Source organism: Tasmannia lanceolata, unplaced genomic scaffold (assembly GCF_043159265.1).
Source record: "Tasmannia lanceolata isolate RefF3 unplaced genomic scaffold, GAP_Taslan_0.1 ptg000008l, whole genome shotgun sequence".
Classification (NCBI taxonomy): Eukaryota; Viridiplantae; Streptophyta; class Magnoliopsida; order Canellales; family Winteraceae; genus Tasmannia; species Tasmannia lanceolata.
This window is the reverse complement of record NW_027518685.1, coordinates 38,244,642-38,268,014: the sequence shown is the minus strand read 5'-3', so window position 1 is coordinate 38,268,014 and position 23,373 is coordinate 38,244,642. Positions and strand designations below refer to the sequence as shown.

The window sequence follows — 23,373 nt, the reverse complement described above, 5'->3', positions numbered from 1 at the left end:
ATGCTTGTATTGAATGAACAGGTGCTTCATGTTTCTATTCAATGAACATGTGCTTCATGCTTGTATTCAATGGACATGTGCTTCAAATGGGTTGTATTCAATGAATAGGTGCTCTATGCTTCTATTGAATGGTATCTGCTTCTTATGAACATGGTAATTCAACCAGCTCATTCAACCTGATAATTGAACATGGTAATTCACAGTGGTTATTGAAGGTGCTAGCAATTGATGTTGATTGCATTCAATCATTATTAATGTTGGTTGAATTCCTTTCATGGTTGATAAGTCAACATGGTAATTGAACCTAATAATTCATACAAACCATTAAGAAGTATTCAAACCTCCCAATTAAGAAGTAAAAACCGAAATAACACCAAGCATCATGATAAGAAATAGATTGAAATCCACTTTCATTTCTTCAACACATTTCCTACATAGATAGAGTTAGATTAGAAGTCTTTCAAAACATCATTTCAATACAGACACTAAGAAAACAGCACATAGAAGAGCAGCACCCCATGACATGGCAAGTAAGGTCCGCAAAATCTTTTTCCTGCGACGATACTTGTCGACTTCAGCGTCCAACCTTTGAAGCTCCGCCAGCACCTTTGAGAACTTCTGCATAACCTTCGGTACTATAGCACTTCCTCGAACACATATCGGTGGATCCACCCATTCGAAAAAACCACAAGAAGCATTCATCTGAAATCATACAAGCTCATTTAGAGTTATCCCATAATTCATATCCAAAGTATGACTATTCACAAAAGATTGCTCACCTCATACCCAGAACACCCCAAAAACCTTCGCCCGAAGTTAGTGCTAGTCCATGATGTCCTTAGTGGCGCTCGTTGTCCACAGTGGCACGGTGTGAAGGCAGAACCTTGTGAATGTTTACCACTCGAAGAGGAACCAGCTGATGCCATCTACCTAGGCCAAAAAATTACCCAACTGTTATTTTTTCCAAATTAGGCAAACCCTTATAATGCACTTATAAGGGTTTCTTACTTGTAAATTAACCAACATTAACTGGTAGGATTTATATTAATAAAACTCATTCCAAACCCTAACTTGCAAGGGTTTCTGACAAATAAATCACAGCCACAAATCAAATACAAGAAAAACCCACAGAACTCAAATATAAAAAACCCCCACAAATCAAACACAAGAAAACCCCAAAAAATCACAGCCAAGTAAACAACAAACATTAGGGTTTTTTAAAAAGTAACATTAGGTTTACATAACAACAAAAAATACATTGGATGAAATGACAAATTTTACTGCCACAAATAGTAACAAATTTCACCACACTGACGTGATTAACAGTATATTACTTCGTTTGCACAAGGGGAAATGATGAAATACATAGATGCAGTATAAAATCACAAAACATACCTGTAACCACGTGGGAGGTGTGTCCAGTCAAGAACCCTAACCCTTCGAAGTTCCCTCTTCCACAACGAAGCTCTGTTTCAGATATTTAAAAAAAAAAACGGTATGTAAATGCCTCATACAAAGAGAACACAGATACAGGGGTATTTTAGTCCATAAAATATTAACCCTGGTTACTTTCTACGGTTCCGTCGGGTTAACGTAACGGCCAGTTGACGGAAGGGGTATACTTATAACAAAACGAAACTAGAGGGGATGTCTCTGTCAATTTTTAAACTATAGGGGTTGAAGTGGATGTGTCAGAAACTAGAGGGGAGGTAAATGTATTTATCCCTTTTTTTTACGGAATTCGAGACCCGTAGAAACCGTACGGAGGGACCCACCTATAATAGCCAATAGGAAGTGTTATAAAAAACTAGCGCATGTAAGAGAATTGCGCTTGAGCACAGAAATGCTATCCCCTTGTGTGTGTATATGAGAAAAGTATTTCTAGTCTGCCGACTAGAGATCATTCTCTAGTCCAGTGACAAAAAACACTTGGGTCCCACATTTTTTGTGGTGATCTAAAGCATTCATTTGATAAGCCCCATCATAGATAGGGTGTCCACAAAAAATCAACTTCATAGGATCATCTTAACCCTTCTATTTGTGGAGCTAAAAAATTGACAGATTTGTGCCGATTTATAGCCGTCCATTTTAAGCTCCACAAATCACAGGGTTGGGATGATCCTATGGAGCTGATTTTTTGTGGACACCCTCTCTATGTCAGGGCTCATCAAATGAATGCTTTGCATCACCCAAATAAGGTGGGACCCATTTTTTGGTCGCCGGACTAGAGAATGATCTCTAGTCTGCAGACTACAAACACTTTTGTCACTTTCTCTCTCTCTCTCTCTATATATATATATATATAGAGAGAGAGAGAGAGAGAGGAAAATGATTGTGAGCTTCAAGCTCATATAGCTGATATGAGCTTGAGGGCCCAAACATATGTGGCCCCACATTGTTAGGATGATCCAGAGCATTCATTTGAAAGGCCCTTACATAGATAGGGTGTGTACAAAAAATCAACTCCATAGGATCATCGTAACCCATCCAAAAGTGGAGGGCAAAATGGACAGACACCATTTGCCACAAATCTGCCCATTTTTTCCCTCCGCTTTTGGATAGGTTAGGATGATCCAATGGAGCTGATTTTTGGTACACACCCTATCTATGATGGGACCTTGCAAATGAATGGTTTGGATCACCACAAAAATGTGCGACCCATTTGTTTGGGCCCTCAAGCTCATATAAGCTATATGAGCTTCAAGCTCACAATCATTTTCCTCACACACACACACACACACACACACACACACACACACACACACACACACACACTGGTGGGACACCCCGTGCTTCACACGGATGGTGGGAAAACATTAAATTTAGGTTCTCATGATAGACAAAAGAGAAACTGCATATTACGGAAACCCTATAGATCGGAGGGTTTCGATCATCCCATCGAAATGATTTTGGGGGCACAACCTATTTGCGTCGCGGCCCATCAAATGGACGGCTTGAATCATTCTATGGCGTTGACCGCAAACTTAATTTGAAAATTCTGGGTGGGGCCTACAATTTGGCATTAATGTTAATGCACGACCCACACCATAGGATGATCGAAACCCTTCATTTGATGAGCCACAATGTATATAGGTTGTGCCCCAAAAATCATTTCCATTGGATGATCACAACTCTCCAATCTATAGAGGTTTTCGTAATATGCAGTTTTTCTTTAGATCAGAGGGCTATGATTATCAAATGGAGGGTTTGGATCATGGGGTGGTGCGTACAATTCATTTTTAAAAATACAGGTGGGGCCTACCTCGCTCGAAGATTTGAAGAAATTAATTTTTGGGCCCACCAACTGTGGGGGATAGACCAGTGCAAAGATTTGAAGAAATTAATTTTTGGGCCCATCAAAAAGATTTTGAAAAATATGGGAGGGTTTGACCCGGCCCGTAGGGTCCGGGTGACACGGGCCAGGTCAAAATGACTCGGGGAAATTTACGGGTCACGAATCTTGGACCCGTACCCGACCCAAGAACTGTACGGATCACATCACATGTTGATCCAAACCTTCCATTTGATGGAACACAACATCAACAGGTTGTGCCCTAGAAATCATTTCCATACGCTAATCCTAGCCGTCCAATCGATAGAGGTTTCCATAATATGTTGTTCCTCTTACATCAGATGGTTAAGATCACCCTATAGATTTTTTTATTACAAAAGCATATAGGAGGGGGGTAAGATTGAAATTATGTGGGTTTCATGGGTGACTTTGTTAAAAAGCATAAATGAGGGGGTAGGATTGAAATTATGCTTGTTGAATGGGTGCCTTTGTTAGAAAGCATAAAGGAGGGGGTAGGATTGTAAATATGCGGGTTGAATGGGTGCCTTTGTTAAAAAAAGTAAAAAAAAAGTGATGTGTAATTCTCACAGATTTTTGGGAGAAATTCAAATAATTCCCTTAGTTTCCCTTCCTCTCTCTCTCTCTCTCTCTCTCTCTCTCTATATATATATATATATATATATATATATATATATATAATGAACATACTCCGAGCTTTAAAGCTCGGCTCGGCTTTATGAACCGAGCCTAAAAAGTTCACGAGCTTGTCCGAGCCGAACTATACAAAGCTCAAGTTCGGTTTGTTTATTTGACAAGCCTAATTTTTTAGCTCAGGTTCGGCTCGTTTAGGAAACGAATGAGCCCCGAGCCGAGCTTTTAATGAGCCGAACCCAAACATGTTCGTGATCCGGCTCGGTTCATTTGCAGCCCTACTCAGAAGTAAAGAATGCAAAGAGATGGCACATAAGTTAATATAAAATCCCACAGCTTAAGTAGGAGAAAACTTTTTTAAAATACCTACTAGGGTCTCTTTTCAACTCGAGTCGGGCCGGGCCTGGCCGGGTTGAGGCCGACCCGACTGATTCGATATCCAACCCAATGTGGTTCGACCCAACCCGAGGAACCCATTTTTCCAACCCGACCCGACCCGACTTCAACCCCACCCAACCCAAGTTGTTAAGCTTAAAAAATTAAAAAAATAAAATTATAAAAATTGTCGGGTTGCCAAACACTCAACCCAAACCCAACCCGGGTTGGGAAAAGTCGACCCGAACTCAACCCGACCCGACCTGAACTTTTTTCGGGTTGAACCCACCCGACTTGCACCCCTACTTTTTGGTTAAATGAGGATGGAGTTTGTCTAAATGGGAAAAAGACACAAATACCCATGGACCTCTCTCTTCTCTCTCTCTCTCTCTCTCTCTCTCTCTCTCTCACACACACACACACACACACACACACATTCTTCTCCTCTTCCTTTGTTCGTTCTAAAAGGCTCTGGTGCGGTTGGCCGTTGCAACCATGTGTGTGGCGTGGAGTGGAGTGTGTGATTAGTGCGCCGGCATGCCAACCTCTGTCCCGGCAAGGAATCGGAAACTCAATTCCGGAGGTTCGATGACCGAACCGTTTCCGTCCCCTACGATTGTTTTCAGGCGATTGAGTAGAATTTCGGTCGCCAGCAATTCTAGGGTTAGTCGACTGATTTTTTGTCTCCTGGGATTGGATTTCAGGCGATTGGGAAGAAGAAGGGAACGACACTTACCCATTGGACATTAATGCCTTTCTTAGACAAGAAAGACTTTTCTAGAACGACGTGAAGCAAAAGTGGAATGTCGACATGCGCAGAGTATGAATAACATATCGACACATGCAAAATGTGAACGCCTCATGTTAAACGTCGGTGCACGCAGTACACAAACGATGGGGTCGATGCATTGTAGACACCCCATTTTGCTCCACTTAGCCGATGAGAGCCCGCAGTGCCGAACCCGATGATTAATCCCCTTATCGAGAGGAGGAGTGCATTTTATACTCTTGTGGAACGATAATAGATTTCAATCCAAAACTCCATTTCCAAACTAATGTTTGAGGACCCAATCAATGAAGCAACCACACCTATATTTCATGGACCAAAACATTTTTCAAAGAAAAACACCCGAGCCCCAAGCTCACCTCCAACCTCCCACGGAAAAACAACTAAAAGGTAGCCCATACGAGGACTCGATGGCGCAATTGTAGGGTTAGTCGACTGATTTTCTGTCCCCTAGGATTGGATTTCAGGCGATTGGGAAGAAGAGGGGAACACCACTTCCCCATTGGTTACTAAAGCCTTTTTTAGACAAAAAATACTTTTCTAGAACGACATGAAGCCAAAGTGGAATGTCGACGCGTGCAGAGTGTGAATAACATGTCCACACACGCAAAATGTGAACGACTCATGTTAAACGTGCTAGAGTAGGTGCACTAAGTCCGAGTATATTTCGCATGTTAATCAATAAAAGTTTCATTTTCATGACATTTTAAATATGTGTGATATGTTACTTGTTGACACGTATTTGTCCTTAGGTAGCAAAGTAGGAAACCCATTCTCATGGATTCACAGATCCTAGGGAGCAAGGAAATATGGGATTCCGGTTCTTTGCAGACCTTAATAGTTCCTAGTTGGGGTTGAGGTTGGACACATCTTCCTGTACACAACTAGCATCTATCTTGCCTACACGCATTAGATGTGGAGTGACTTATCTCAATCACTTGGGTAGTGGACCCTAAGTATGATAGAATGGGTATGACAATGAGATTGCATACTGAACATGATCACATTAAAATAGCTTGTGGATTGGAGACAATTGAGCTATTCTACCAGACAAGACCCTTTACATGTCTTTTGACCTGAGGGGTCATATTGGTCTGTTGGCGAGTCTCTCATTTTTTGTCTATCTAACCGTGTTTCTTATTGGAGTCACTAGATGGTAGTACTGAAGTGTTGGACAAACTTTCGAGGTCAATAGTGATACCCGACATGGAATTCTCTGCCTATTTATGTCACGCCCCAAACCCCACCTTGGGCGTAGGATGTGGCAGCACCGTACACCTGCAAAGCAAGCTCTACAAGTATACAAGACTAGCAAAACAATATCAGAACTACTCATAACATAAACTAAACAATACTGTCTTATATAAATTTAGAATAAAGTCTTACTATTACACAATACTCACTATGCTAGACTTAACAGAGGATTCAAAAGCTGAAAATTGTTAAACCATAGTTAACTGAAAAGCTCAGTACATAATGACGCACCACAAAAGTGGGGTCAAAAGCAAGCTATATAGAGAGGGTCAATAAGTAAACGAAGATGGCAAAAGCTACACATGAAGTGCCTGATACAAATACAATATCTGAGAGCAAAGGTTACTAAGTCATATTTCAAAGTATCACATCAAAGAGGGTCTCAATAAGAGAAGTCACAAAGTCTTAAGAGATCACTGAAAACGATCAGAAAGGTACGAAATCACCCAAAGGTCATCGGCTTAGCCCAAAAAGCAAGTAAATTTACCGACTGCGCGCGGTTCGAAACTAGTTTCTGAGTTCATATACCTGTCGACAGGGTCAACGAATAGCACCCACTGACGGGACCCAAAAGCCAACGTATAACCCCCATTGGTGCGGGCCCTTATAATTCAGTGCGGGCCCTTATAATTCACACATATACCTAGGCCTCACAAAAGGTGTCCACATATACACAAAGTCCAAAGCTACGTACAAAGTTTCAAAGATTGTGGTTCACTTTGGTTCCACAAGATTTTCCAGAATAGTCTAGACGGCCTGATGGATAGTCCGAATCCGAATGTTAATTAATGGGATCTAAACATATGAATATGATCCATGGGCATATTTCAGATCATCAAATCTGGGATCCGAAAAATTTCGGATTGGGTATGGACATGCCACAGATGCCCCATTGGATAGTCACAATCCGAAATGTTTTGCAAAAATACCCTCCAAATTTTGTTAATGCTAGCCGTTCTATGAAGGGTACTTTGATCAAAACCTCTCTTATTACTTAATGAATAGGACGGGAATGCGATTTCACTCTTTTAAGTCATTTCATTTCATACTTTCACGAAGGAAAAGAGAGCGGTTTTAGGGTTTTGTTCTTTTGGCTACCCGACTGCCATTAACAACAACGGCGATCCCATATCCCAATCTCTCTCAAGAAGACAAGAAACTCAAGAGGACTCCATTGAGAGAGACTCCCTCATTCGTAGATCTTACATTGCCCTAGGAAGCTTTTAGGTTTTTATTTCGTTTCATTTTTTTAACATAAAAAACTAAGATCTAGGGTTTTGATTTCTCTTTCCTCTGCAGCTCGCCATCAACGAGATCGATCCCTCTGCACTGACATCTCTTCAAGCTGTTAAATTGCTCGCCTAAAAAATAATAATTGTTTACTTAGCTTAGTGGGACATAATAGGACACTCCGATGGACGGTCCGAATTAAAATGGATCGTGATCGGGATGTGGAAAGTAGGATCCAAAGAACAATCCGACTCCGACTCCGACCGATAAGGAATTTGAATGGATCGTGACTGTGACATAGGTGGATCTGACCCAAAGTGGATCCGTTGACACCCCTAAGTTGGGTATACAATGATCAAAAGGTTCTTATATCAAAAGGGTCACATATTCAATGCGAAAATCATAGGCTATCAATGAGTACAAAATCCAATCGATTATATTCAATAAAGGATAAGCATGCAAGACCCAAATCAAAGGCTAAGGTTATCACAGGTTTCACATTTTCAAAGAGACTAAAGAGTTACAAATCAAAAAGGCATATCATTCAATGTTGAATCATATCACTAAAGTAGTATGAAATTACGTACCTTAATATCGAACAACTTTATTTTCATAATCACCTACAATCAAGAGTATGAATATTCTCCATGAGTTTTATTATTAATTTCAATATTTTCAAGCATATATATCATCCTACTGACACAAGACTCCCTTTGGTGCCCCTTCGAAAAAGAATCGGTAAACCGTCCTAGGGTTCTTTTTAGTATTTTAGAATTACCATCATTATAGAGTCTCCAAAAATTCTTGAAACTATTTTTAACAGAAAGAACATATTTTCGGCATGTCTGTAGAGTACAAGAGCGTTGAAAACGGACGAGAAACGAAGAAGTTATGAATTTTTGAAGTTTAAACTGCCAGGCCAGACATCCGGGAACTTTGCCAGACGTCCGAGAACCTTTTAGTTTGCCCAACTTCACACAAACACTGAGACAATCATCATTTTTGCCGGTCATCCGCCCCTATGCGGACCTAATTTTCCCCAAAATGTGATTTTTCACCATTTTTTAACTAAAACGGCAATAACTCATTCGTTTCAACTCCAAATCGCACGTCGTAGGAGCCGTTAGGCTCGTATCGACGAAAGAAATCCAATAAACACAATTTCACACTCTGAAATCCTTAGATATAATTACCACATTTAATCTAAGCTTCTAGGGCATAACCAAACCTAGATTTTTAGAGTTTCAAAACTAAATTCTTAATTTCATAGGGATCCATAAATTTATCCCTAAATTCTTATATGATTCTTTACTCCAAACGTAAAAATCTAAATCATAATAACAAGTCTCATTCGATACTAGTTTTAGGGTTCTTTTTATTCATTTAACCAATTTAGATCATAAGTCTTACCTCGATCCGTGATCTGTCTTTCCAAATCATGCTCTTTTTCTCCTTCTCCACGCAAATCTCCTCTTAGGGTTGGAACAAATGGTTTAAGATTTCTTAATGACTGTACAATTCTCCTTAAGAGACTATTTATAGGCTTTTTTAAAGAAGCCCTAATTCTAATTTAACTCTTGATGACAAAAATACCCTTGGTTCACAACGGGGTACAAATTTTTAAAGGGAGGGCAAAATCGGGTATTTACAATTTAATAGGATAGCATCTACGGTTTTGGTCAGAGCAGTAGGCCTAGAAAAATACGTGGCCAGGTGGATTTGATAAAATGTTTATCATAAGGATTCCACAAAATAAGTTTTGAAATGGTTTTGGCAAATGCATTTGCGGGCCGACACTGCTTGACTGAAAGGTGTATCATGAGTGAGCCCAGGGGGTAGTTAATGTCCACCCCCCGTAGGACTCAACTCAGTAGATGTGGACTTGGAGAAAGGACTTACATATTTGATGTGATTAGGGGTATGATGATTTGACGGTTATCTTCAGGGTTACGTCTCGATGGAGGCCACTGACTCAATGTAATTGTAGCATTAGATACAGAGCAATAATCGTAGTGGGGCCCACTTGTGGGTTTTGCAGGATCTACCATTAAATCCCTGCAACGATCCCACTCACTACTCGATTGACCTATTATAATCTATTGGATAGAAGTCCCGCATTTATTTAGTTGCTCACACGAACTAGTTTCGTGGCATTGGATGCATTGAAAGGATATACACAATGTATATAGTGTATATGCACTATGGGATACATTGAGAATACCAAAATGAATACATATTAATCATAATGGTATTTTGGGAATAATATAAATTATATTGGAGCTTTAATCGTATTGGATAGGATTGGATTGCATTAATTTAATTAGGAATTAAATAAAAATGCAATGGGAATTTGAATTGGATAAGTGGACCCACATGGGATGAATTTGGGTGGGACCCATGTCCACACGCCCCATATGGTATGCCATTATCAATTTGAATTTTAAATAATATTTGAAATATTATTGCTTGATTTGTTTTAACAAATTAAAACAAATCATTTTTTGAAGAAATTGGAATGAGAGAAAGAAGGAAACAAAGAACAAAACAAAATTAGAAACAGGGGAACCACATGAGGCAACCCAAGGTTGCTTAGGCAGCAAGGCACGCCCCCCCTTGGACGCCCAATGTGGGTTTCCTAAGTGGGGTGGTTAGTTTCCCAATTAGAGATTCCAATTTTGACCAGTTTCCTTAGTTTTTGGGATTTCTCTAGAAACTTTGGATTGTGCAAATGGCAATTGAAAATTTTATAAATACAAGACATATTGTTGGAGCTTTTTTAGAGCTCTCCCATAATTCCATGTGCTGGAAATTGGTCGAGACACCCCAAAGTCTTTCTCCTGTTCTTCTATCTCAATTCCATAAACTAGTTTTTTTGTCTTTTAAGGGTAAACAATCATCCAACTAAGCTCCATTAATCTAAACATATATTCTCATATTATAATTTAATTTAGATCAGATTATAAAGTGAATAAAGAGTTGTACACAAGATCCTTTGTGCAACAAAAGGAATCCATCGATTCAACTTGCGGTTTCGCGTCGATTAGATCGCTGGCAGATTTTTGAGGAGTAAATCAAGCAGATGTGTTCTTCTCTACATAAACTAAAGGTATTTGATTTATATTTGTGTTTATTAAATCACTATAAAACCAATTAGTCCCTAGGAATCCTGGGTTAGAGCAAATTTTTTTTTCTACACGGTTTATTCTTCCGCTATGTGTAGCGATTTTGCTCAGGGTTTTTGCAACCTTTCTAACAAAACGTCGGTGCACTGTAGACACCCAATTTTTTCAAGGTGGAACTAATGATAGGTTGTCGCGAGGAAGAGTCTCATCACGAGTCCCATAGCACCTGTAGTCTTTCTCTTAATCTCTTTCTAGGTTATGAAACTAGGAAATATTTCTCAAAAATGAACTTTACCCCAGAGCTGAAATAAAAGCCCGTCTTTACTCGGTATCCCGCCTTTCACGGCATGGCCAAAAAGCCCGTTTTCACACGGCCTTTCAACCGAGAAGTTAGCTTTGAGTAAAAAATAATTGTTTTTACCCAAAAACACTTCGTATTCCGAAAACCACCGATATTAGGTTCATTTGAATCTCCTCAGAATGAGAAATCCGATGGATCTGACAGCGTGCGATTCGAAGTCCAAACGGTGGAGTTACGGTCCGCCGAAACTCCTAGGAAACCTGTTAAAAGAGATGAAAAATCACATTTTTTGAAAAAAAGATGAAAAAACAGATTTTCCGAAATGTTGCCGACCTGATCTGTCAGTGTCAGGTACCATTTCGCAGAGTGCGAAAATTTCGCACTCTGCCAAAATGTGACCCAAACCCCAATAAATAGGAGGGTAAAAGTAAAATCAGATTTTAACTATTCTGGATTTTATTTTTAAATTTTCAAAGTTGTTTTTAAAGGATTTCCTTCTTGTTTTCCGTTCTGAATCTCACAAAACCCTAGTTTCTTTACTTTAGAAGCGAGAAAGTAGAGAAATTCTTAGGTAGCTCACACTGGGCGTCGGCATTCTGCCAAGTTTCCGAAGACTCAGAGCAGCATCCTTCAAATAGCATCGTTATTTTGTCGAACTTCGCCGAACCTACAAGCTATTTTTCCATAATAGCACCATTGTTCTGCCGAAATCTCTGCAAACCCTAAGCCCCTTCGTCAAAATAGCGTTGTTGTTCTGCTGAATTTTAGAGAATGCAAGGCTCTATTAACTAAATAGTGTCGTTGTTCTGCCGAAATCTCGGTAAACCCGAAGTCCCTTCGTCAAAATAACGTCGTTGTTCTGCTGAATTTCGGAGAACGCAAGGCCCTATTATCTAAATAGCGCCATTGTTCTGCTGAAATCTTAGCAAACCCGAATTCTCTCCTTCAAAATTGCTCCATTGTTCTGCTGAATTTCAGAGAACACGAGGCCCTATTATCTAAATATTGTCATTGTTTTGCCGAAATCTCAGCAAACCTGAAGCCCCTTCGTCCAAGCAGCGCCGTTGTTCTGTCGAAATCTCGGCAAACCCAAAGCCCTTTCATCCAATTAACGCCGTTACGCCGCCGATTTCACGACAAGCTCTCTCGCTCCTCTGGTAAATTTACATTTATTTCCCAGCTTTCTGCATTTCTATTACAAAACTCGGTGTAGGGTGGTTACGGGATTTAGGGCTCATTTTGTCCTAGATCTTGTAACATAAACCCCTCTCCTCTCTGTAAATAGGGCTACGTTCCCTCTCCTTATCCCACCACTCTGTCTCTGGTTGTATCATAGACAAACGAGACAGAGACGAGAGCCCTAGCGCTCCACGGTGTTGGACAAACGGAGGGAATCATAAACCAAGAGTTTCTTTTCCCTTATGTACTGTCTTTTCCATTTGATTTAGTTAACCTAATTGTGGTCAACTGCGAGATCTTTCGGGACTCATATGACATCATACGATCTCAATCAAGATAACAACCGCTTATTTTCTTTCTTTTGTAAATTCATTTTATTTATATTCTGGAATTAAGCGTAATCCAAATAAAGGATAAAAGGATAAGTTATCCAGATTAAATTTTTCAAAAATGCCAAATCAAGTAAAAAAACTACTGGAGACAAATTTTCAGAAATTTTGGACTTATTTTGACGTGTTTTGGATTTATTCTTTCGGAAAATACCCTTTCTAGGCAATTTTTGAAGAATTAAAAAGCTATCCAAACGTGTCAAACCTTGCTGGAAATTTCAATTTCCGATCCTTTTTTAATGTGAATTTAACAGAGGAATAAAAAAATTCAGAAAAACTTAAACTTTTACAGTACTTGCTTTGAAAAGTGGGTTTTAACCATCAATTTATTAAAATCGATTTTAATTAGTAAAAATAATTTTCCTTCAGCCAAAATATAGATAATGTCATTTATTAGTTGCTTCCATAACATACCAAAATTTCACAAGAAAATTCATTCATATGCTTGATGATTACATGTAAAATCCTAAAATCTTAACCCTAAAAGCATATTTCTAGTTCTTATTCTAAAAGAGTTAGGGTACCAACCTTCAAACGCTTTCCAAGGTCTCTAAGGCTGTTGATCCAAGATATTCACTTTGAAAAGCCTTTTAATACACAATAGAAAATGTGAATTGCCGGAAGAGATGAACCGTTTCAAGTAATAACCAAGAGAAGATGAAGGAGATAGGTTTCCTTCACTAGAGTTCAAAGAAATATGAACAAATCGTCGGCAAAAGGGGTGGGCAAATTTTTTTTGGGGAGGAGATGGCTGGACGAAATTCCAAGATAGCCAAAAGGGTTGGCTTTGCCTTGTATTTATAGAGAATGGTAGGGCAATAAAGAGAAAAGGAAGTTTCCAATGTGGGGAGTGGGCTTTTTTGCTCACTTTATATTTCCTTTCATTATTTACTTTTCCTTCAAGTTTCTTAACCAATTGTGTTTCTTTTTTTTCAAAACAATCTGATTTAATCATGCCAATTATAACACAAGGTGAATATTGAATGCTTTTATATTGATTTCAAAGATTGTAGTTTCTAAAAATAAAAGACAAGGAAAGATTCCCGTCCAAAAAGTACTGCCCAACATTAAAGCTCATTTTTGACCTATTTAATAAAAGAATCAGGAAAAGTTGTAAACTAGAAAGTTGTAGCCCTTTGATTGGTCTTTCCAACGCATATTTACACTTTAAATTTGGCCAATCACTTAAAGAGGTATGACAATTTTAGTGGGTTGGAATTCTCGTCCAAATGATACTGCCCGATTTTTAACCTCATTTTTTACTTATTTTGTGGAAGAATCCCTAGAAGTTTTAAACTAGAAAGTTGTAGCCCTTCTCAAGATGTTTCCAACAAGTATAACTACGAATTTTTTAGATAAGTTGTTAAAATGTTATTGTCGTTTTAGTGATCTGATCGTATTAGTCATTTCTCTTTCTCATCTTTTATTTTTATCAACCAAATATATTCAATATAGGGGATGCCCATCATGTGGGGACCACACATATGGCTGAGCCATGCATGTGGCCGAACTACACATGTGTGGTTCCCACATGGGCCTTGATCCATGGGTTTTTTTGGTCCATACTTTGGACTTTTATAAAATCCAACCCAATTCAAGGAATCATTCAAAATTTATGATAGTGGGCCCACACCATGTGATGCACATGGTGGGTCCCACACACATGGCCTAACCTCATTCATCCCTTGGAAAAATTATTTTTGCCTAAAATGACCTCGTTTGATCAACATATATCAAAAGTGACCAAAATACCCTTGAACCGGAATATCCTTTAAGGGTGAATTTAAAAATGTCAAGTAGGTGGGGACAATTTCAAAAATAGAAAGTACTGAAGTTCACTTGATATGGTGAATGACACCAAACAAGATCATTTGGGCTACCCTGAAAATACCCAAAATACCCCAGGATACAAAATTTCCAAAAGAGATAGAAACCTTGAGAAATTCTAAAAATAGCAGGTTTCCCAAAATACTTGAAATCATTCATGATTTCTCAGGCAAACTTTCGGGATAATCTGGGACATATTGGAAATGACCAAAATACCCCTAAGATGTAGAAAATGATAAAAATGGGGAAAACCCTGAGAAATTCCAAAAATAGCAGGTTTTCCAAGATACTTGAAATCATTCATGATTTCTCAGACAAACTTTCGGGATAATCTGAGACACATTGGAAATGACCAAAATACCCCTAAGATGCAGAAAATGATAGAAATGGGGAAAACCCTAAGAAATTCCAAAAATAACAAGTTTTCACACTTGATTGGAAATACAAGATATCATCGTCTGGAGACTAATGGAACCCCTTGGAGACCTTCGGGATTGTGAATCAACACTGTAACACTTGAAATGAGATGAAATTTACCTTAAGACACAATAATGCATAAGCTAATGCAAAAAGACTGACTTGGGATTTGGTAGACTTATTGAATCCTCTGCTTTTTAAAGCATAGCAAAATTGGGGTGTTTACAGTATATCATAACATTCAAAACCTCACTTACTGAATAAGTAAATTTAAGCATATCCCAAGCACATATATATCACTAAAGTCTATGTATTCATGTTATAACTACCATTCTTAAATAAAATAATATGAGCACTTCTTCACAACTCAACATGTTGAATAAAAGGTATTCAACAACAACTATTAACGTATACAAGTGACAAAAACATTTGTTTTAGTCGTATTATCACAATACATAATAAAGCCATGTGCATGATGATTTTTAGAGTTAAAGAAAAAAAAACAAATATATTATGAAGAAGAATACCTCTTGTAGAGGACACACCCACAATCTTCATGATTTCCATCATATAATGACTATTTATCATTACAGAACAAACAATTCAAAGACCCTATTCATTAAGAATTCAACGAATTAAATAAAATAAACTTACCTCACACGTCAGTCAGGTTATGAAAATTTTCCTTTGAGCTTAGTTTCTATTAATATTTTCACTAAAAAAAAAGTCACCAATTTGGAGAAGTATACAAGTATAATTCCCAGTTTTATCAAGTCATCCATCATGTAGAAATGAGACAATAAAACGTACTAGTAATGGTCAAAATAAGCTTCTTGTTTTACTATCCTCATATTGTTTTTAGGAAAAAAACTAAATCATTGACCTCCCAACTACAGTACAAATGCATCATTTTAACCCTTATCAAACAATCATGAGTACGATGATCAACATTATAATAATGAGAGGAATTATTTGACACTTTCTTTTCTTTTTCTTTCTTAACACACACCAAACAATAACAAGTCAAAGAAGCAATATAATATTTTACCTTTTGTGATTAATAAAAGAGAGCTATAAAACTCTTTAGTGTAAATTTGCTAAACAAAAGCTTTAGAATTTCAATTCTACAGATAAGATTATTCCTAAGGTAACTTATACTCCCCTGAAGACCAACGAGTATTTCTCTAGAGAAGAAACTTTACACAATTACATGAACATCACCACACTATTTCAACTTTTCTAGTAGATCAAAATGATTAGCCATTAATTTTTGCGATATTTCAACTCTACGATTCATCAGTTTAATAAAACAAAGAAAACATAGAGCCTATAAGAAATAAACTCAGTAAGAGATATTATGACGGTAAATTATATACTTTTTGAAGACATCATAGATAATGACTCAAAAACTTTGGGACATTCCTAATGAGATTCATAATACATCCTATAATAACTCAAAAAAAATAATTACTCAATTCTGATAAAGCCACAGGGCATAAGATTAATCAATTGAAGCTGGAATGCCCAGGACAATTGTACATACCCATGACAATTCATCCAAAGGTGCTATAAGAAAGAGAAACTTGAGCAAAGCAATCATTCAACTGACCTACTACAACATGTGAGATATTATTATCAATTCTTGTATCTAAGAAGAAATTATTTTAAAAAAAGGAGGGTCGATAAACAAATGAAAATAAAGACTACCATTCTGGAATAGTGGTCTCACTCAACATATACATAGCAGTATAACCGTAGTATTAATATCAATCACAGGGAAGTGAGACAGCATGATTCGTAAAGATCAGTAAGACATGCACAAATGGACATGTCATATTCCCCACACAATCGGATGATAAAAAAATGAAATAGAATCAAGTTATTGTTCCTACATAATTAATTTCATGCTATTTAAAGGGGTTCACACTAGAACAGTTTAAATCGAAGAAAAAGAAACTTCAAGCCTGATCTCATTTATAAAATCTCCCAAAACTATGAAGTTAACAGAGGTATTGACCAAATTATTTTCATGCTTAGCTATTTTCAGGTTAAACACTAACTGTTTTTCAAGTTATGTTCTAACTGTCTTTCGAGTAATGTTCTGACTATCTTTCAAGTTATGTTCTAACTATTTTCAGGTCATTAAAGTTCTCTCATCAAAACTACTGAAATGATTAGTTACCACACGCACACTCATGCCAATCTCAAAGCAGTGAAGAATGAGAGAAATTATATGATATAATAGAAAAGGCTCTTAAAAACCAACTAGGTCATGGCTGGACTGTTAAAACATTGTTTCAGTTTTGAAAAACTTGCAACCTGATAGAGGAAAAAATGAACTAGATAGGGATGTACATTCATTAGAATTGGGTGAGGCTGACTTTTACTTTTCCAAAAAAAAAACATTAGAATAAAGGAAAACTGTATGATTGAGAAAAGATGACGATGCTAGCATAAACAATCAATACATCAAAAGTCTACTCTTTAAAAAAAAAAAAAAATTTTGGAGATTAAAAAAAAGTTCCCCTAGACATGATCTTGATATCAATGAATTCGCACAGAATTTAAAACCACAATAAGAGGAAAGTTTACTATTTAAAAATAGCATTTCATTAATAAAAATACATAATCAGACTTACACATTAACTTTTATGAAACTGACTATGGCTCATCACAAATATGAATCTCCTTTAGAATTCAGAATTCGTTGGAGTATATACATGGAATTAAATCACATTAACCATATAAAATTGAAACACATAACCTATTAATGAATAACAAGAACATCTAACTTATAACCATTGCAAACAAATGAGGATAGACAAATTAAAATGATGCAAATAATTGATAATACATGTGTCATTACACTTTTGGATAATTATTATGCTATCTAAACTTGCTCTGCTTATCAAATATTCTCTACAACTGATGGAAATAGTCTTTGCATAAACATTATCATCGTATGTCTTCTAATCTACTTCCCCAAGAGAAAATTACCACCGCTGACAAATTTCCTTCTTTTATGCTAATTACAAAGCATTGGTTAATCATAGAGTATTAAAGCCAGTATTTGCTTTATAAAGCATCCTTTGGCTCACTTATCGCTTCAGGTTATTCAAAACACAATCGAAACATGACTTTTATGATCAATCAGTGCATAAAACTCAAAGATAAAAATCAAAGAACCTATAAAAAAAATATTACGTATCTGTTCTCCTTTATAGACAAAATGCACATCGTATAAAAGAACTAACAATATCATGTAGATTCCACACCTAAATATCTAAGAAAATCACTCAAATAAAATTATACGTAAAATGAAACAATCGTAACTTCAGCTTTGCAATTCTCCAACAGAACTAGATAATTTAAACAACTATAAACAATAAATGACTATAAAATCTGAACAATATATAAATCTAAGATCCTAATGACCATTTCCTCGTAGAACAACATCATTAATAAGAATATAAATAATAAAATGGAAGAATGCTTACCTTTTCTTCAACTCTTAACAATTTCTACTCCTTTTCTTATGATATGTGTCCACGCCTCTGGTCCAAAGCTTAGTAAAAAAATTGGTGAAAAGAAGTGCACTTTCCCTCTGATTTCCTCTTTTATGAAATTCTTATTCTGATCTTGCTCTAATAGCAAAGAAATTCAACTTGATCACCAGTAGTATGCAATTGATGATGTAGAATCAAGGAAAATTGACAGATCTTAGGATTTAATGCTAAAAGAAATGAAAATCCTAGGGTTTTTGAAACTGAAACAGAACTTATGGCTTAAGCTAGGGTTTGCAATAGCTGAAAAGAGAACGAGCTTGAAGAAGAAGAAAGCAACAATTGAAATGTTAATCAAAAGAAAATGTGAAAATAGATTGAGGTTTCTTAAGAGAATGAATCTCAAATTTCTTACAGACAAATGTAATAAAGGTCCAAAATAGATCACAGCAGTCAGAAAAAGTAGAAAATAACAGGAGTTAGGCCGGAATATGGCTGGAATCCAGTGAGAATCAGATCGGAGAATAAGATATGGGGTTATGGTTTCGATCTCCTTTTTCTCTCTTCTTACTTTTTGGCTCTGCTAGGGTTTTTAACCTAAAATATGAGAGCCTCCCCTTCTCGAGCTCTCTTCATTGCTATTTATAGCCAGATGCCAAAAATTCACTAACCTTTTCTTTCAAGACAACCCCCATGCTATTTAAATTACCCTCGCTCTATATGCTTTGTCTTGGTTTTGGTTGAATGGGGTGGTCCACAGGAGAAATTTAAGTGAAAAATTACACTAGATGACTACCCCCTTTAGTTACCAAGATACAACCCCCTACTGCAAATTACATTAACTACACCACACCCCAAACTGGATAAACCACTTCCATTCTTTCTACACTATACTACACTACACTACGAACTATGCTCATTTTATTAAGCAAACTTCGACGGATTTGAACTAAATTTTACGGGGACCTACTTGGGATCCTAACCTATTCTAGGAAAACATTTGGGACACTAATTCAATGATTTAATGGGTTTTATTTTAAACAAGGTTATTTGGGGTTCGGTTAAAATGGGGGTGTTTACAACAGTTTTCGAGAAAAGCGAGGAAGGAGCCATTGCAGATGAACAAACCTAGAACAATATCACAGGATTGGGGAGCGTAGTCGTAGTGTTTGAGTTGGTGTTGGGAAAGACGATTCCATCACATCCCGTAGTAGTAGGTGATTCTTTTATTTTCAAGAATTGTAGTTTTGTAACTTTTCAGTCTCATGGAATTAATATGATGAGTTTTATCTTGTTCCTCTTGTAGTGTGTCAACTTGTTTCCCTTTTTGGGGTAGCAATTCGGGTTTTGGGATTTGGGAAAAAAATTCATGTATAAAAATTTGTCCCAAATCCGGGTTGTTACAGTTGGTATCAGAGCCTAGGTGGTAGCTCCCTAGGGATAGTATCTAGCAAAGTTGTGAGATAGGTAAAACTAAGCAAGGAACACTTAGGAAAAAATGCAATAAATTCTTGTGACGGCCGGGCACATGATTTAATTGTGTTGTAGAAGAACCGCATGATACACTCGTGTGCACCAGGGATGCCTGGTTCGACATGTGAGCAAGTTATGTCGGCAGAAGTCAAGAAAGCTAGTTGTGAGCTCCAAAGGGCAATCGAGTTATCTCACATGGACTTAGAGCTTTCTTCCCACAGTATGATGTGCCAACGAGGAGGTTGGACCCCAAGGGGGTGGATTGTTAGATCCCATATAATAAAATGAGTTATTTTAGGTTTCTAAGAAATTTGATACGTCGTGAGTATGGGTACGTCCTAGGAAAGGGTAGTTAGATAGAACTTAATTAAAAGCTACTCATGATTCTCATAATACACTTGAAGGAAAACACCACACCAACATAGATTACTTGATCACTTTTGACAACACAAATAATGGACCAAGAATATCATAAAACGTTGTTTGTTCATAACTAGATTGCATGATACATTGTTTAGTTAAGACACACAAATGAATACATTGTCGGTTAATTGTTAAATTTTCTCTTCGAGTTCATAAACTGTATCTAACTTAGAAATTTTCAAAGTTGGTTGGGTATGTAAACTCTCATTTGGCTGTGTTGTTTGCATATCACCTTAGTCTTGTAACTTTAATACATGAAAACTGTTAACTTAAGAGAATTTAGGAAGTCGAATTTCGGGGACGAAATTCCTTTAAGGGGGGTAGAATGTAAAGACCCGGCCCCACCAAGGGTCAGGAAAATTAATTTCTTTAATTAAATCTAGGCCTTAGATCTTTCGATCAAAGATTAATAGCTAGATCTTCGATTTTAAGTTTTCGAACCGTAGGATATGTATATTAGATATTGGATCGATCCCTAATCTGTAAGATTCTTGTGTATTTCCATCTCGCATTAGATTAAACGATCTTAAAAATCGATAGTCATAGATTATTTTCGTCACTTCGAGTATAACCCATTTTGAGGGCATCAAATCTTGTCCGTTCGACATGATTTTGGTTCCGGTAGATGGGTATTTCAACTACCTATCCAACGAACCCAAGATTTAGCGATTCAGACGTAATTTGAGCAAGTTATGACCATTTTCTGTTAGGGTTAGGCATAGTTACAAGTTTTGCCTTATTAGGCAACTTTTAAGTTGTTTTAATTAAAAAAGATAAATGTAAAAGTACCATAATATAACCTAAATACTAATAATCTATTAGAATAAGCTAGGAAACCCAATATTGATATTTTCACCCTCTTAAGTTAGTATTATATTATAATAAGGAATTTAATAATTAGAATCCTTCTTAATGAGCTCGTTTCTAAAATATAGCAAAACAATGTGTCTTGTGTTGAGTTTAGAATAGGATGTTGGAATTGGATTCCTAGAGGGATGATTATTGGTATTGTTTATAAATAAGAGAGAAAGAGAGAGAAATGTGAATAGCAGTGTGAGTTGAGGAATACAGCGAAGTGTGTGTGCCGTGAAGCAAAGATAGAAAACAACGTGAATGAAAGTGAGAAATGTGGTGAACAAATTACATGCGTGAGTGTAGTTCAAAATGTGGACAGTGTGTTAGATGTAATATTTTTAATATTTTATTCATTAGAAACTCTCTCTCTCTCTCTCTCTCTCCATCTGCTGTGTGGCTTTTGTTTCTTGGGTTTTCTGCTTCTTGTTTTCATCTTTGTTCATGAACAAGTTGAATCAAAGCTTTGAGTCGGTATCAGAGCCACCGGTCTAGGACTGGTGAACGGTCGGTGAAGTCATCTGTCAGGGATGGTGAACGATTGTTGAAGAAGCAACTAGTCTTGGACTAGTGAACGAAAGCCAAAGGAAGAAGATCAGACAACCAGTCAGGGACTGCTGTACGTAGCCGAAGGAAGATCAAGCCTCCAAGGACAAGATCTGATACGTCTATGCATAGGGATAAGAAGTCGAAGTTGTAGATTAGGGATCCGACTTCAAGTTCGCCACTAGTGAGAAGCTCGATCAAGGAGATGGATTTTGCCAATTTGGTCAACAGAATTGAGAAGTTAAATAATAAAATTATTCATATTGGAAATCTTACACAGAGTCGTATCTCTAAGGGCAATATTGACGGAAAATTGTGAATGGTGCAGAAACCACTTCTCCCAATGGAGGTGTTGAAACCTCAGATGCTTTGAGGAAGTGGAAGATCAAAGTCGGTAAAGCTATGTTCGTGTTGAAGGCTACTATTCGGAGGGATTTTCTCGATTATATTCGAGAGGCCAAGATGCCGAAAGAAGCATTGGATGTCTTTGTCGTTTTGTTTTCAAAGACAAACGACGCTAGACTCTAGATGCTCGAAAACGAGATAGGCTTTGTATCTCAAGGGATATGACAATTCCCTAGCATTTCATGAAGGTGAAGAAGGTTGGACATGAAATATCGCAACTCGATGAAGAGTCAAGAATTTCAGAGACACCGATGCTGAGGATTATTATCCAATGACTGAAACCCGAGTACAGCGGTTTCATCACAGCAATCAAGGGATGGCCAACTCAACCAACGATGGTGGAATTGTAAAATCTCTTGGCAAACCAAAAGAGCCTAGCCAAGCAGATGGATGGATCTATGATAAAGGAGAACGAGGAGGTTCTCTTCGCTGGGCGTGTAACAAAGTTTCATAATTTTAAGAATCAGAAAGGTAAGCCAAAGACCAGATCAGATCAAAGGGAAGGAAGTTCAGATCAAGGGGAAGCCTCAAGCAGTCATGGTTCTGAGAACCAAACTTGGAACAAGGGACAAAGATGGTGCTACAATTGTGGTAAGCTGGGCCACTTTACTAGAGATTGTTGTGCATCAAAGAAGAAGAACGAGGTAGGCAACACTGCAACATTTGAAGATCCCCAGAAGGTTGATAGTGATGAGGAGTGGTGTTCTCTTCTCTCAATCTTGAAGAGCAAACCGATGTGTGTGAAATTGCTCTTATGACTACAAATGTCGTGGATGTTGCTAGTTCGGTGAATACAAACAAAGATGACTGAATAGACTATTCTAAAGATTTGATAGTTGATTCGAGATGTTCGAATCACATGACCGGGAATGAGCATAAGTTTGTGACAATAACCGGATGCAAAGGCAATCGGATGGTAGTAACAATGAATTATGCGAAATTGCCTACTACCCACGTAGGTAATGTTTCCCGATCCAGTGAAGACCTCAATTTATTGAAGGATGGCTACCATGTTCCAGACATGAAGAGGAACTTAATGTCTGTATTTTAGTTTACGAAAGCAAGAAATTATGTTCTTTCTCACCCTGACGATGTGAGGATCTTCAAGAAATTACGTGTTTCGATTACTCCGCTTATGGAGGGAGAATAGTAGACTCGGTCTACATGATGTTGACTTAGGAAGCGTATGTACAGAGAACTCGAAAGAACGAGACTACGGATTTATGGCATGCGAGATTGGCACATATTGGGTACTCAAGGCTAAATGTGATGATGAAAAGGGAATTTGTGAAGGGACTTCCTAATTTAGAGGTTCGACATGACACAATGTGTGCCAAGTGTCAATAT

At 37.4% G+C, this 23,373-nt stretch overlaps 1 protein-coding gene across 4 annotated transcripts; it reads right to left on the bottom strand.

Annotated features, from left to right (window-relative positions):
- Positions 1–401: 401 nt before the first annotated feature.
- On the bottom strand, positions 402–18,924 carry LOC143883611 (uncharacterized). Of its 4 annotated transcripts, none has more exons than XM_077386954.1 (4): positions 18,322–18,924; positions 1,396–1,467; positions 780–930; positions 402–702 (listed from the first exon to the last, which is right to left on the bottom strand). In XM_077386954.1, the coding sequence occupies exons 3-4, from the start codon at positions 924–926 to the stop codon at positions 469–471; spliced, it is 381 nt and encodes a 126-aa protein (XP_077243069.1). In that variant the 5' UTR covers positions 927–930; positions 1,396–1,467; positions 18,322–18,924; the 3' UTR covers positions 402–468. The 4 variants fall into 4 exon arrangements, with proteins under 4 accessions (XP_077243069.1, XP_077243071.1, XP_077243072.1 ...); XM_077386956.1 differs by having other exon boundaries at positions 780–926; XM_077386957.1 differs by lacking the exon at positions 1,396–1,467.
- Positions 18,925–23,373: the final 4,449 nt, after the last annotated feature.